Source organism: Magnolia sinica, chromosome 14, assembly GCF_029962835.1.
Source record: "Magnolia sinica isolate HGM2019 chromosome 14, MsV1, whole genome shotgun sequence".
Lineage (NCBI taxonomy): Eukaryota > Viridiplantae > Streptophyta > Magnoliopsida > Magnoliales > Magnoliaceae > Magnolia > Magnolia sinica.
In genome coordinates, this window is record NC_080586.1 from 41542649 (window position 1) to 41559211 (window position 16563).

Consider the following 16563-nt stretch of genomic DNA (forward strand, 5'->3'; position numbering starts at 1 on the left):
TAGGCCATGTGCATGGGAACCTTTTCATGCATCTACTTGTATTTGGACACACAGATGATCCATATCATTAATATGTGTGTGGGAACTTGCACATAGGCTGCCTTATAAAAAAAAATTATCCAAGGTGATCTAAAACCCTCTATTTGCTATGATTTTTTACATTGTTAGTGGAAGAAAAGTGGATTGTACCTAATAGAATGGTCCAGATGAGTGTTGTGGATACCAAGAAGTCCAATTGCAACTGTGCATTGAAAGGATACCCTACACACATCTTTATTTACTTATTTTTTATCACCTTCCATCAAACAAAGTTAGAAAAGTAATATTCTTTTCCTTTGTCATACATGTAGATGAATATGTATGGGTCTATTTTGAGGTTTATAAGCTGGGTAGATTGACTTCCAGTTCTGTTTATTGTGGTCACTACTGTACAGTGGGTCTATTAAATTGAATATGATATAAATCGATATGCATAGTCATTTAAGGGAATCAGATTTTTCTTATGTAGTGGATTATTATACGCTCCAAATGGAAATAATGATTGATGAGTACAAGTAGTGGATCACCTAATCGTAGATTGATTTGGGAATGCCTACCAATCCATAGGTTGATATGGCATTATTCTCAAAGAGTAACTTGATTTACAATAAACCATACATTCATGAGTGATTTCATTCTACCAGTGTTTATCATTTTGCCCAAAGGAAAATTCTACTGCCCTTTCCATAATTACATCTACGTCTCTATAGATGGGTAACTAACTATGGAGATGTTTTATATGCAGATCCTACTCTTGGTATCATTGGCCAGAAAGTCTCAACCTTTAATATAATTGTTGCTTGATCGAATAGGTATGCTCTAACTCATTTTCTATTTATAGTACAACAACCATGATGTTCACGTTATGTCAAAGTTAGTGTGATGTTCTAATATCGATATACAAGTTGAATATAATGTACAACTTTGTGGTGTCTTTTTTAATATTGTAATTGATCCAAAATAACTTTTTGATTGTTTGAATTAGACATCTGCTATATGGAATTGTGCATACATAGCTGGATTTTTGTTCCCTATATAGGGGGATAAATACCATAATGAGCTACAACTTTGATCCAACTAGAATGATTTGTTCTAATCTTCAACGGTTGAGTTGTACGAGTAAGATGAATAATGCACATGATGGTGAGTTTGGCACACACATAGTCATCTAGGTTTCCTATTTCTGGAGTGTTGGCATCCATTGTCTATCTACGTAAAGACATAAGTTGTGAGACAAAACACTGAGATTGTATTGGTGCTTTTCCAATGCACATGCACCATACTGTCCATTTATTCAATAAACACAACTCTTCATATCTGCTTTAAACCACGGATATGTCTCTGAATGTGGGCCATCTGATAAAACATCATACGCTTGACGTATTAAGTAAACTCTGTGGAGCCACCTAGTGATCTATGTGTCTTATCCGAAGATTCAACTTGGGCTTTCACAGCTCATTTTATAGTATTTTACTTCCATAAGTGTAGGTGATGATAGCGACGATGATGAAGAGATAGCTGAGTTTGTCGTTGTTCCTGCGATGGTCGCGTGCGTTACCGCTGTTGGGGAATATTGTCGTCATTACATGTTGAGACAACCGGTGTGTTAAGGGGATGAAGAGCAGGCAAGATTTATTAACTTTATCATTCGTACAAGTGACATGGATTGTGTTACTCAGCTTAATTAGGATGAAAACGAGAAGGTTTCTTCCAATTATGTAATGTAGTGTGTGAGAGGACACACCTATGCGATACTCATAATGTTAGTCTTGAGGAACAACTAATTATTCTATAAGCCATCATTTTCACCAAGTTTTAGACACAATAGTCTCTCTATACCCTAAATATGTTAAGCAGGCCGACACTAACACCCCTGCTAAGATTAAATCAAATCCATACCGGGCCACTTACTTCCAGGTACTATTTTCGACGTAGGGCTCTTTCTTTATTATTTTAAAATAAGTTAACGTGTTTCAAATTATCTTATAAATGAATTTCAATCAAATGCTGGATAGGATTATATTGGTGTAATTGACAGGATGCATATTCCTGCTCACGTGGAAACATCCCACCACCTAAGCTTCCACAATAGGAAGGGTATCTTGTCTCAAAATATACTTGCTACTTGTTCATTTAATATGATAATATTATATGTGTTAGACGGATGGGAAGGTTCTGCTTCAGATGCAATGGTCCTACATAAAGCTTTGACACAAAGTGATGATCCACTAATTGTGCCACATGGTAGTCGATTTTCACCAACGTCTGGTCATCCTTTTCATTGTAACATCATATTGAACACATTGCTGAAAAAATAATACCTATTACACAATGTAGGAAAATATTTCATCGTTAATGTGGGATATGCACATTCACCAGGCTTCATGGCCCCTTATTGTGGTGTTCGATACCACTTGCAAGAGTATTGAACTGGGAGAGCACCCATGAATATGAAGGAGTTACAATGAAAAGTGTAGTTGTCGTATCCGGTGCATCCTACTAAACACCGCACATTCCAAACAGTTCAACCAATGGGATTCCCACATTCCATGTGCATCCCATGGCATTTCCAAACAGAACCAGTCACATATCCTAGGGGCTGGTTACATGGGACAGTGGATCAAACATTGCACCCCCTATCCTTGGATGCACAACTCTCCCATTATCCCACCACAAATCCCTGTCTAGTCATTAATGATGGGATTCCATGAATTCCATCCCATATAATTAAAGCTAGGCACAAACTGACTTGATTCGAACCGAACCGAACCAAAGGCCTGGATTGGTGCGGTTTGAGTTGGATCAATCAGATCCGACTGTTCATCGGATCGAGTTCAGATTGTGGTCAATTCGAACCGAATGGATCCGATACAGACCGATCTGATCCTATCCGAAGTGATTCTTATGGATATTTATCACATATATTTATCTTATGAATAGGTTGGATGAAAAATAAGCATCACTGGGGCCTTGTAAATTTTTCAATGGTGGAAATCAATACTTCTACTTTTTCCTCTGGTATGGTCCACTTGAGCTTTAAATATGCATCGATTTTGGGTTCAACCACTAAAATGATATGACAAAACGAATGGATGGCGTGGATAAACCACTTGCATTCACGGTGGGCCCCAACAAAGTTTACTTAGTACATTATGAGCCCCCAATGCAATTTCGGGAGAAGCGGATTGCGTACTGAGTAACTCACTATGTTAAGCGTACTGAGTAAACTCTGTGGGGTCCACCATGATTTATATATTTTATCCTCTCCTTTTGTCCATTTTATAAGAGAATTTTTTGGCTTCAGCCCAAAAATGAAGCATATCCAAATCTCAAATGAACCACACCATGGGAAATAGTGTGAATTGAAAGTCTACCATTGAAAAATTCTTGGGGCCACAGAAGTTTTGGATCAAGCTTATATTTTTATTTTCCCTTCATCCATGTCGGTATGATCTTATGAACATGTTAGATGACAAATAAACATCACTGTGGGGCCTAACAGGGTTTCAACGGTAGAAATCATTATTCCCACTGTTTCTTGTGGTATGATACACTTAAGCCTTTTATATGCTTCAATTTTGGGCCCAACCCCTTAAATGAGGTGTAAAAATGGATGGACGGCGTGGATAGACCACATACATTCACGGTGGACCCAACTAAGTTTACTCGGTGTGATAAGAGCGAAGACATGTAGCTGGTGTAGATACGTGTGGTGCACAGCACGTCAACATAGCAACTTTTACAGCTAGTGTAGATACGTGTCATGCAAAGATGAGCGGAGACGCGCCTCGAGCTCCGAATTGTACGATCGGTTCAAATGAGATGAAAATTACATGGCCCCACAATGATGTATTTATTTTATCCATACCATTTATCCATTTTTCGTGATCCTTTTAGAACATTTGAAAAAAATGGATCATATCTAAAGCTGAAATGGACCACACTGAAAATAGCAGCGAGGATAATGATTTTCATCGTTAAAAAATTTGTAGGGCCCACCATAACATTTATTTTCCATCTAATCTGTTAATAAGGTTAAAAATACATGGATGAAAAGGAAAAACAAATTTCATATTAATCCTAAACTTCCATGATCTCTAAAAGGGTTTTAATGGTAAATGTTCAATCCCCCACTGTTTTTTGCAGTGTGGTTCAACTACTCTTTAGATCCGTCTTTTTTTCGGCTCAAGCCTTAACACGAACTCTCCAAATGGATGGAAGGTATGGATATAACACAAACCTCATAGTTTGACCCATAGACCCAACCCGATCCAAACCGTACCCAACCTGATTTGACTCGGTTTCCCTGACCAAGTCGGACTCGGTTTGGGTCAGGCCAATCGTGCATCCGATCGGTTCTAGTCAGATGTCCCGGACTCGGTCCTGGATCAGATCGAATTCGAGTCAGCCTATGTGGATTTCAGACCAAATCGAGTTGGACCCAATCCCATCCGAGTCGGTCCGATGCCCAGCTCTACATGTAATCCTGTCTAATTCACCGGACCAAAATTATGGGTCACAAAACTTAGTGACATCAATACACCACGATGTCGGTGGCCTGTGGTACAACAACTAATCCACTTCCGGTCTATATACCACCGCATGTTCTACCGTGGGACAGTCGTAGGATAAATCTAATCCCTCCATCATTAGTTCAGTCCAATAACTTCTAGGTGCTTTGCGGGCCCACCATTATGTACACTACACCAAAATCGTCAAACTGGTATGGTTGAGAATTTGGTTCAGAAATGGCTCTAAGTTGTCCTTGATTTGAAACGGTAATTACCCCTGCCAGAGTCATTGTGCTATACGTTGTTCTTTCCACTATTTTGTTGGTGTGTCGCGATTGAGTGTTGGATATTCTTATTTTATTTTATTATTTTATTTTGAAATAGATAGACGGAATGGATTCGATTAAAAACCTCCGAGTGGACCCCACAAGGCCCAAGAGGCACATTGCTCTATATCTGCCACAGACTTCGATGGGTTTTAACCCTTTCCTTACGCCAAAAGCCCTGAAATTCCTCATTTCGCATCTCCATCATCATCTCCGTCTCCGTCTCCCTCTCTCAATCTCCCTCTCTTTTGATCTTCCGATCTCAAACTCTCTCGATCTCCCTCTCACTCTCCCTCCCTCTCTCTCGGTCTCCCTCTCCCGATCTCAACCCTCTCTCTTGATCTCCTTCTCCCTCTCCCTCCCTCTCTCTCGATCTCCCTCTCTTTTGATCTCCCTCTCCCGATCTCAACCCGCTCTCTCGATCTCCCTCTCCTGATCTCAACCTTCTCTCTCGATCTCCCTCTCCTGATCTCAACCCTCTCTCTCGATCTCCCTCTCATTCTCCCTCCCTCTCTCGATCTCCCTCTCGTTTTGTGTAATAGGTGTGGATCAGGGCCAACTATTTACATCGGTTGATAGGGTGAACAACCTCTAGCACAAGTGGTGAATGTGCCAGCTACTACAGATCAGGGCCAAGCTGCTACTCCAGTAGTGGTCGCAGTGGTTATTGCTCTAGTCATTGTGCTAATCTGCTTGCAGACGCCAGGGTGGAGAATCGTGGCCGTTTATCATCATTGTTGTTAATGGGAACTAGTAGCTTCATTTCTCTTTGTTTTTCATCATCTTATAAACATAAATGTACAAGTGTATGTTACATCGGAAATTACCTAGGACCAAAACCTTTAGAAATTAAGTTAATGTTAGCAAGTGTTAAAATAGAGTGCTGATGAAATTAACACTAATCACTTTAAATATGATCTGCAAGACCCAAACCGTGTAGAATCATTGATACTACATTAACCTGAAATCTAGAACCCATCCTTAAACCCGGTTGCTCTCGGGAGCACATTGAAACTCGGTATCGGACTTCGACCGCACGTCGAAAGTCCGATTACCCCGAAACTATACAGTTATAACCGCATTACTGGACTTGACAACCCCCTCGGAAATCAAGTCCAAACTGTGTCTAGAAATGCACAAATTGGGCCCGGAGCGAAGAGTGTGATAAATGTGAAACTATTTAGAAATAAAAATTCAAATTTAAGAAATCTGAGTTGTGTCGCTTGCGGACCAAACATAAGGATTCGGACAATTAGAATCTGACCCAAATACACCCTAGGATCAGGAGAAATGTCCCACACATGTCGATGTACTTGTGGCCCTGATCGAGTGACCCTGACCGCTGAACTGAAACTGGTCCGCCACGGCTGATCTATAAATCCGATCGGAACAAAAACTCAGCCTGACCTAGATCCATGGTTAGGGAGCTTAAATCTGACCGCACGTGGAAAAGGGGCCACCAGAAGTGCTCCGTTGGATCGAAATAGACCCGATTTGGTTATAACCAAGTATACCTTGGCCCTGGGGCTAATTCCATCAATTTTAGGCCTATATAAAGACCTTAAACCCTCACTCTCAAATTTCATACGAATTTTCCAAACCCTAGCTAAGAGAGAGAGAGGAAAAGAGAGAGAAAGTGAGGGAGAAGTTAGTGAATCATCTTGGAATTCTTTCCAATTACCCGGCGTACCTAATCCATCGCATCTGAATCATTATTCCGGCGATTCTAATCTCATTTTTGGGTAAGTCAATTAAACCCTAACCTGTTTTGGAACTTAGAATAGCTTAAGTGTTGATGTAGCTAATCTAATTCATGCCTTAGGTTACATATTCGCCGTCGACGAAGACTTATCGTCTAAATCGAATCCGTTACGCAATTTCTGGTTTAAGGTGCGGACTATATTCGTATAGGTTATGGTTTTCAAGGCTTTCAATGTCGGTTAATGCTTTATTATTGTTATGGGTGAAATTTCACATGCCAAATGCGATGTTTATATTGCGCTTCTGATATATATGAACTATATTGAGATTTGTGTATTTCATGTATAGGTAGAAAGTATCGTATACGTATGAAATATGAGCATGTGTTTACCATGATTAATTGTCGTGTGTTCGTGTTAGTTGTATGTGTATTAAATCCTTGGCGAAAGGAATTGTCCTAATGTGTACTATCACCAACATACGTCATGTATGTTGGAATATGTAGTCTAAGTGTTAGTAGAAATGTCTGAATGATCAAGTGTGTAATATATTGTACTGTTTATGGGCGTTGAGAAGAGATTCTCAACTATCTTAATGATGTGTATGATTTCCTACATGCAACTTACATTCTTTGTTTGTTTAATTTAGGCACTACTTAGGTGTAAATTCATGTTAAGTTAAAATCCATCAAATGCTCACATGCTTGTATGATTGGAATTGTTGATCCATTACTGTTTTGAATTGCTGGTATGAATATCTATTATAATTGAAGGTGTTTGGGACTATGAAATATTCCAGAAAATCAGTAACGAGCTTTGAGTTCGTGGCTGAGATCGTTTTCGCCACGTAAGACGTGTTTGACGAACCCGAGTCGTATTAAGGTTGTTAGCAGTGGTTTGGCCACATGGAGTGTTTTCGCACTTCATGTTGTTCAACTCAATGTGCGCTCGTGCTAATCGAACTCATCAAGTAACCCGATTATCCCGGTCGATGTTCACCATGTATGGATGCTACTATTTGAATCTAGGGTACCAAATTTACCAGTGCAATCCCGTTAACTATGGTACCTCGATCCACTAAGACTCATGAGCCGGGCATGGTGGTATGGGACACCGTGGTCGAGCTGTCGGCCTACACTGGGGTGACGAGCCTCCCCGTAGTGACCAGTGAGTAATCCAGACTTGTGAGCTGATTATTGTGGTATGAGACACTATATTCGTGATGTCGGCCTACATTGATTGGTGACGAGGCCTTTGTAGTGACCTCGAGCATACCATGATACTGCATTGAGGCGACGAGCCGTATTGTAACAACTAAGGTATCAGTAGGCCTGCATTGATTGGTGACGAGCCCTTTGCAGTGACCAAGAACTATAATATCATATAAGATTATCTAGGACTGACAACCCTAGAATGGATCACCATTTGGAAATTGATATAAGGAGGTACCTTAGCTTCCCAATCCTGCTATATGAAATGGACTAATGACAACTTGGTAATCATGTTCATGCACCGCATTGCATGTGCCTTGGCGTTGTGGAGCACTGCGGGAGGTTGTCATGCGTACCGTAAGATGAAGACGCTGAGGGAGTGCAGGCGAGGGCATGCATCATTTTTACATACATCCTTGCATTAACAAGAGTAATTAGGATATGTTTGATTGTATTACTTTATCATTACTGCTTGATTGAATTGATAACATGTTAACTTTTACTGTATAGTTCCACTGAGTTGATCACTCACTCCCACATTCTGGGACGGTGTTTAAACACCAACCAGACTCTGTCTTAGATGCAGATCATGATGCGACCCACGAGGCAGAGCAGGAGTATGAGGATGACGAGGAGGCGTTCTCCTTTATGCAGTTCTCAGGCGGGTTCATGTGAGCCGTGTCCTGAGCTACGGGGATTCAGGGTTATTATTGTAGTGGTTTATTTCATTTTGATACTTGTATTTTGAGACAAACACTTGTAAATATTAACCTGGCACTGCACACATCCTTTGGGGACTTACACTAGTTCATATGTTCACTTCAGTCTTCCGCTTGTACATTTCATCTGTCCCTGGATTATGTTTGCAGTTTGGCTTAATCTACTCCATGTTTTATGCACTAATACAGACAACATACATTCATCATGCCGTTTATCATTGTTGTTGTTAATGAGGACCGGTTAGCTTCATTTCTCTTTGTTTTTCATCATCTTATAAACATTCACGCATGCCACATTTAGGTATGAGCATTTAGTCTTGTAGGTTTGCGATGTTGTTTCAGAACAATTTCTGATGGATTTTTTATTTTTTATTTTTCTGGGCAGGAATCTGACACATAGGCAGCGGACACTACTCGAAGAGTTTGTGAAAGAGGAGCAGCAGGGAGGATATGATAAGGTCACTACCGCTGCTGGGGCATCCAGGTAAATTTGAGACCAGACAGACTGCTGCTCGAGTAATGATTTGAGTATTGCCTGCACAGTTGGAATTTTGTAGGAATGTGGGTTGATTTGATTGGTTTTTGTAAGATATGCATCTCTTTTGTGGTCTTTATGTAAACAAAATATAGATGAATTTCAATCACACATTATCTGACATGGGAGCCATGTTGGATTAAGTTGGGGTTTCAGTTCAGTCTGGGAAATGGAACGCATTTGCATTATTTGGCACATTCCCACCAGACAATAGAAATATGGATCCCATATCAAAAACTGCTGGTGATTGGAAATCAGAATCCTTCTGGATTTTGTGAACACAAACAGGCCCTTCTATCGCCATCTATGTAGATCAATTGTAATTGGGAGTTGGAATTGTACATAATCTATTTATATATCATAAAATGAATGAGATTCGATGCGTTTAGTTGAAATAAACCATTGACTTTTACTCTGTACATCTTAGGATTTTAGTTGAGCATGCTATGCAAGAAATGGGCCACACTCTAATTGTATTGGTACCAAGGTAAACTTATGGTGGTACCATGGCAGATGTGGGTCCATATCATTTATTCACACCATCCAGCCGGTCTATCATATGTGTCTCCTGAGAAAACCTCCAGTACCCAAATATCTGATCCAAACTAAGGTGGGCCATAGAAAAGGGTATGAGTTGGGATGGAATGCCTATTACTTTTTAACGTTCCTTTTAGCAAGCATGTCTCTACATGTCAATGACGGAAGGGAAACTCAATTTATAAAACCACTTCCTACGGTTGGTTCATTCGGTGATAGCATTTTGCTGATTGTTGCCCTCTGTTTTCACTCTGTATTTGAGGGCATTGCAATTGAAGTTGCAGGTAAGATGAGATACATGCATAAAGATGCAACTGCCTTGCAAAGCATGCTAGCAGTTCAGAGAAAGGTTAATCTGTTTGTGAATTTTTTATGCTGTTTTGACAGTGTCAAAAGTGGTGTCCAAAAATTAAAATAAAAACATTAAATAAATTTAACCATATTTTGCATAATTAAATGTTTAATATATTTTGTGACATGTTTTAATAATTTTGTTCCATTGATCCATCATTACATACTGAATTTTATAACTCTTCTAAAAAGAAAAAAGAAACAACAAAAAAAGGAGAAGATAAAAAGGGAGATGTTCAACAAGGTCTCCAGTTATCACCTGATAGGTTCTTTGTTCTTTACATGCATGATTTGTTGCTTTGTTAATTTTCTACTTCAAGGTATTTAATTTATTAAATGTACAATGAAATTATATCACCAAAACTCCACAACATAGCCATCCGCTAACTGATCCCTTGCATGGGTAGAGGGTTGATGTTAGGCAGATGGTAGTTGAAGTTTTGCCTAGCAATATGGGAACTCATATAGCCAACGTCAATTAGCTAGGACAAGGATACAATGATGATGATGATGATGATGATTATAGTTGTTTCCATCCTGGGTAGATTTTGTTTTTCATAGACCTTTGTGTGTGTTTTCTTCAGTTAATATGAACATGGCATTACTATTGGGGCATATGGTTAGATAAAATTAGCATAATTCTGGGCATTTGACGAACAAAATTAGCATAATTCTAGGCATTCGACGAATGTGGATAGTTTGGAACATTTTGTATGATCGGATCGTTGGCTTACAATATCTTGTCTATGGAAGTGTATATAGAGTTAAGATTTAAGAACAAGTAATATGGCCATATTTCTTATTTTGTTTGCTTGGATAGAGAACCCAAAACATGGACATGGAGAACCCATGTGGATTCCTTTGTTAATAGAGAAACGCAGAATCTAACAGAAAATTCCTTGTTTGGTTTGAATGGTTGTTTTCCATGAAAATTTTAAGCAGTCAACAACCCTAATCTTAGAAATATGTACATTTCTTTTCCAAAGATTTTGTTGTTCCCAAACAGGCCCTTAGAACCTAATGGCATGAAACCATGTTCAAAAAGATATTGGCTATTATGCAAAAGGTCTTTGATGGTAGCTCATCTGACGTTTGCATTTAAAACAAAGTTTTAGGAAAATCTAAAACACTTTAGTTTGTTAACATACTTGCGATTGAAAATGGAAATAAAAAGCTTGTTTTATTTCACTAAAGCATGCATCAAAATTTGTTTATTCACTTTAAACCCATTTAGTCAGTAGGGTCCAACCATCATCTTAACATTAAAATTGACTTAATTATCTCATTTGTTGCAGAATGTCGTCATTAAGTAACATGATAGATGTAATGCAAGTTTGTGACAAATGTGTTGATGGCTTCGATCATCATTGCATGATAAGGAATTATATCACAGATAAAACACTTTACTGAAAGTAGACTCTACCAGTTTTGATTTAGACTTAGAGTTTTAAGACAACTGCTAGTTTTGATGTAGATTTAGAGTTTTAACATTTCTATATCATGTAGGTTTTGTTGTTAGAATGACAATTTAAGATGATTGTGTACAAAACTCGCTTGAGTTCTCCTTGAAAACTGCTTTGTGGTCTAATGCTGAGAAAGGTCCTTTAAATCTACCTCATTTTTTATACTCATGCCTTAAACTGAGCTGGAAAAATAGATGGCTGACGTGGATAAAACACATACATCATGGTAGGGCCCATGAAATCAACAGACTTCTGGGCATGCTTACCTTATAGATATCATTTTATCTCTTTTTTTTCCTCAACTCTTGTTTATAATAGGCTTACCTTATAGATATCATTTTATCTTTTTTCCTCAGCTCTTGTTTAGAATGGAGATACACATATTCGTTACTTGAGGATGCTGGATTGGAGACATGGGCTGTGGATATTCTTGGATGGGACTTTTCTGATTTAGGTGTGTTTTTGTTGTACATGGTATTTTCTAAGATTCAAGTCAAGAATTATTATCATGTCTAGACGCACACCAATGCATATAGCACTACAATGCATCATCAAATTATGTTCTAGTGATGTAGACTGTTGGGTATGACATGCATGAGGAATGCCCCGAAGTTCCCTCTAGATCAGAATATTCTTGGATGGGGCTTTTCTAATTTAGTTGTCAGTTGAAGATGATTAAATATTTTGTTTTCTATCTTTGGTTGAGAATGTTTTTGCCTAGGAATCTCCTGCACTATTTGATAGCTTACATTGTGGCATGCGATCTGATCTTAGAAAGTAGTTTTTCTTTGTTCTAATTGGTGCCATATAGTGTTTGCATTAACTTTATCTGTCATTTTACATAACTATGTCTCTTTTAATGAATCGACTTTCTCTAATTAGATTGTAAACCAATGTGATTATATGGCTTACTGTACTAACTAAAGGCTGTATTATTATCAATTTTTGAGTTTATGTTTCCCATCTATCCAATTTCAGATCTCACTGAAAGGTTGCTTCTTGAGGAGCGAGATCCCATGCTGAGTTTATGTTTCCCTTGCACTGGAGCTAACAGGACAAGGGGCAGTTAACAGCTTGAGATTTGTTGAAGGAGATCTATTTCAGGCATTTCAGGTTCTTTTTCATTTTTTATTTAATAGCTGGAAACCGTTTGGCTCTGTTTCTTATTGGCGGCTTTTGCACAATTTAATGTGGTAAACAAATTTTATAATCTGTTATTTTCATGAAGAAAAGTTTTGTGCTTGAAGTCTGAAAGACAAATTCCATTGATCCGACCAGTCACATAAAATATTCTTGTTCTTATAGGTTTAACTGCTTAAAGTTGAGAATTGCTTGAACATATCACTTTTTATATCATCTTCAGTCCAGATATTCTAAACGTAGAGAAGAATTTCAACTACAGTCTGGCCTGCTATTCATTTTTAAAGTTCTTGAAATGCATTTTCTATGTAGTGTTATTTTAGAAATGGAACAAGAAGGGCATGTCTTATCTTACTATTTTGTCTTCTGATGTTTTGTCTCATAATGAATTGTGCCTCAAATGCTTGATGAACTTGTTCACGAGTACTGTGTTTATAGGGGAATTGTGGATGGTGGCCTTGCACTACCATCAGGTGAACATCATGTTTGAATGATGTCTTTAATCTATAATATAAAATTTTTTAATGCGTGTACTTTTCTCATTATAATTATGTTCTGAATTTCAACATTAGGACTGCAAACCCCTACCAGATCCTTAAAAGTGTACCAAGCGGATCTTGGATCAAGCTCTTTGAGAGATTGCTCCTCTCAACATGGATTGTGGAATTGGTAGAAACTCAGATGGTGAAACCTCTGTTAATAATGTTGACATGAAAGGTTCTCAAGAAGTTACTACTGATGCTGTCAGCACTCGAGGCCTTGATTTCTCCTCTCAACATGAAAGGTCAGGATGTATTTTGCTTTTGAATTTTACATGGCATTGGCATATGGTGGGCATCTCACTTTTGATAGCAGCATATTAGCTTATATTCTTGAACTGGCCATATCAAGTTTGTTAAGCCCGACCTGATTATAATTAAATGGGTCAAGTCAGGGCTCTATAAATTTTAAGTGGGGTTGAATTAGGTCCCTGGGCAATCGGTTGCAGGTTGGGCTTGGGCTAGGGCCAGGTTTCTTCTCCCATTTGCTAATGGGTTGGGCTTGGACTGATACAATCAAGCATGAAAAGAATATCAATCATATTTTTGGTCAAAATGCATGTCAGTTAAGAAGCCAAGAAAGGCTAAGGAATTGTTGAATGGTTTCTTATTTGCTTAAACTTTGTGGCCTGTAAGTTTATTATTGGCGACTTGCATGCTTATCATTTGTTGTCGGTTATTAAAATTTTACAGTATGGCTTTGAAAATTCAGTGACCTGACTTGGGACTTGCCAGATTCAACTTGGCTTAATGGGTCAGCCTGTGGTGTCATCCAAATTCCATAATCAGGGACTTCTAGAAACTATACTCAGAAAATTGGGACTGCCTGACTTGGGATTTGGGAAATCATTTGCTGTATATAGTCTTCACTTAAAAAAGGAAATCTTATGTGTATGCTAAGTACCTAGACAATTGTTGATTCCAGCTTTATCTGTTGTCTCCTATATCTTCAATGATTGTTGCTTTCTGTGATTTATCTCATGTTACAAGCACACATCAGTTATGTACAGAGATTAGCTCTGGAGGACCAGGATTCTATAGAGCAGATTTCACTATTGATCCAATAAACCAAGTTAAAGACACTTTCATATCACTAAGAGGCTGGAACAAAGGGATTGCTTTTGTCAATGGTTTTAATATTGGAAGATTCTGGCTGGTAAATTGGCAACTTACTTACTTTAGTAGTTGCATTTAAGATTGCTTGTGGTTATTGTTTTCTCTTTCTGGATTCATATTTGATTTTTGAACAATGTTGGGTGATTTATTTGCAGTCAGTTGGACCACAATGCAACCTTTATGTTCCTGCTCCTCTCCTTCAAAAGGGGGAAAATGCTGTGGTATGATCAGTCTTCTCTTCTGTACCATTGGAGCTGTTTATTTCTAATAAATATCATCATTTTTACACATGCTTTATGATTTCTAAGCCCACATAGAGGCCACCCCATGTTAATGGCCTCACATGCCCACTATGTGTGGCCCACTAGATGGTGGGGCCCATCTGATTGTCATTGGTGTGTTGTAGATTTCTCTTCAATCAGAACACATCGCCAGCTAGTTGTCAATGATTATGTTGGAGCTCCTTTGTTGTACCTGTCTAAGCATGCATTATCATACTTTCACTTTTGTGCACCACCATAGCAGACTTTATCCTTATTTAATGTAGAAAACATCAAATGGAAACTATGGAGTTGAAATTTTATGAAATATCAGAAAAGCTTGGTAAATCCCAAAGAAGTCAAAATATTGTTGATTAGTGTTGTTTATTTGTTAATATAATCATTAGATTGATTTTAGACTGGCACAAAACATTTTGGCTTCTAAATAAGTTACTTTTTAACTTACATTAAGTAATTAAGTTATTTTCTTCATTTAAGTTAGTTTAGTAAGCATCGATGTGAAAGTAACTTATGTGCCAAAAGCTACCTAGTGTATTAAGTAATTTTTTTTAACTTTTTAATTTATGAATTTTCTACCTCTCTCTTAGGATACATGTCAAAGGAAGCTTTTGTCTCACGGTCATATATGCACATGAGGTAGCAGGCAACCGGGATGATTGCAGCACTAGTGAAACACATCAATCTAGAACTTGTGATAGGTCCCCAAGAAGCAGAAGTCATGCAACTGGAGAATGGAGCAGGCGCAAGAGATGGAGAGGGAGAGTTGAGTGGCTAGAAGTCACTCCTGATTTTTCTTTTGTTGAAACCAGTCGCACTGGTGCCCATACCTCAACTTGGAGTGCGCGATCTTTCTTGGATGATGACAGGGATTCGAGCCCAAAATTCCAACAGTGGGAATCCAACAAAAAAAAATTAAATCAAATGGTTAGTGGTCCACGTAACTATGCAGTAAAGTATAAAATGGCTCCTGTTGTATGATCAACTCAAACATGGGCCACCCATGACAAGGGCCCACAAGATAGATGGTCCTGATGGCTCTATTGCCTTTCATGGTATTCCATCCAAGAATACATACTAAATCAGATCTTTTTGCTTCATCTATGTTGGATATTTATGAGTGACAAAAATCAGTTCTATTTTATTTTATTTTATTTTTGTCAGAAATATAGCTAATATAGAATAAGCTTATTCTACAATGGTTGTATGTGATGCCTAATAGTGTGTGTTTGGCCTAATGTGAAAATTAGAGTTGGATGCCAAAGAAAAATCAGGCTATCCCAACCACTCAGTGGGCCACCATGAGAATTTAAAAGTATTTGGGTAGTTGTATTTTTGTGGTTTTCTGTATCTTGAATCGTTGTGTTAAATCATGAAGAGAGAGAGCTACGTCACTGGATAGTCTACTCTTAACGTCGGCATTAAAGCTTCATTGGCATTATCATTGGTATGAGCACTGGTCAAGGGTGGTTTTTACTCATTAATCAGGGTTTAAAATGGTTTCTAAAATTTTGTTCTTAAAATATGACCGTTGGCACTAGAACGGTTTAAAACCGTTCATAAAATTCCATCCCTGAAATCTGAAACGGTACCTAAAATGGTTTTAAATCGTTCCTGTTATTCTACAACGCCTCGTTTAAGAGCGGTTTAAAACCGTTCTTGAAGCATTTAGGAACAGTTTAAACCGTTCCTAAATGACAATTTTGGTGTAGTGGTATGTGTTCATGCCATTCATCCATTTTGCCAGTTTATTTTAGGGCATAAACCAAAAAAACAGGCAGATCCAAATCTCCGATTGACCACACCACACCAACACGTGTTATTAAATACCCACTGTCAAAAGCCTACTTTAATGTTTAGTAACTTTAATGTTTATTTACTAAAACACAAATGTCTGCTTGCTATAAAACATTTCTAGACTTAAAAGGAGTTTTTAATGGTGGGTTTTCAATCACCACGATTTAGCTCATTCCCTATAATGAGCTAGAAAATGGATGGATGGTGTGGATAAAACACACCCATCATGGTGGGCCCATAGAGCTTTTAGATGTTGGTGCTGGAGGGTGGCTAACGAATCCGAATCCTGAATAACCCGATT

General features: G+C 38.3%; 2 protein-coding genes across 4 annotated transcripts; both read left to right on the forward strand.

Annotated features, from left to right (window-relative positions):
* Positions 1 to 8833: 8833 nt before the first annotated feature.
* On the forward strand, positions 8834 to 12462 carry LOC131225622 (uncharacterized). Its single transcript, XM_058221184.1, has 3 exons — positions 8834 to 8990; positions 11749 to 11846; positions 12371 to 12462. Exons 1-3 carry the CDS (start codon positions 8860 to 8862, stop codon positions 12460 to 12462), a joined length of 321 nt encoding a protein of 106 aa, XP_058077167.1. The 5' UTR covers positions 8834 to 8859.
* Positions 12463 to 13181: 719 nt separating this feature from the next.
* LOC131225621 (uncharacterized) lies at positions 13182 to 15565 on the forward strand. Of its 3 annotated transcripts, none has more exons than XM_058221181.1 (3): positions 13182 to 13316; positions 14343 to 14408; positions 15056 to 15565. In XM_058221181.1, exons 1-3 carry the CDS (start codon positions 13186 to 13188, stop codon positions 15444 to 15446), a joined length of 588 nt encoding a protein of 195 aa, XP_058077164.1. In that variant the 5' UTR covers positions 13182 to 13185; the 3' UTR covers positions 15447 to 15565. The 3 variants fall into 3 exon arrangements, 2 of the variants coding, with proteins under 2 accessions (XP_058077164.1, XP_058077165.1); XR_009161431.1 differs by lacking the exons at positions 13182 to 13316; positions 15056 to 15565 and adding exons at positions 14080 to 14227; positions 14594 to 15042; XM_058221182.1 differs by lacking the exon at positions 13182 to 13316 and adding an exon at positions 14080 to 14227.
* Positions 15566 to 16563: the final 998 nt, after the last annotated feature.

Excerpts from the sequence above, each read along its gene's own strand:
- LOC131225622 (XM_058221184.1), top strand. The coding sequence starts at position 8,860 with ATGGATTTTTTATTTTTTATTTTTCTGGGCAGGAATCTGACACATAGG. Across the intron at positions 8,991-11,748 it reads ACCGCTGCTGGGGCATCCAG|CTCTTGTTTAGAATGGAGAT; the intron begins GTAAATTTGAGA and ends TTTTTTCCTCAG. Across the intron at positions 11,847-12,370 it reads ATGGGACTTTTCTGATTTAG|ATCTCACTGAAAGGTTGCTT; the intron begins GTGTGTTTTTGT and ends ATCCAATTTCAG.
- LOC131225621 (XM_058221181.1), top strand. The coding sequence starts at position 13,186 with ATGGATTGTGGAATTGGTAGAAACTCAGATGGTGAAACCTCTGTTAAT. Across the intron at positions 13,317-14,342 it reads TTCTCCTCTCAACATGAAAG|TCAGTTGGACCACAATGCAA; the intron begins GTCAGGATGTAT and ends ATTTATTTGCAG. Across the intron at positions 14,409-15,055 it reads AAAAGGGGGAAAATGCTGTG|GATACATGTCAAAGGAAGCT; the intron begins GTATGATCAGTC and ends CCTCTCTCTTAG.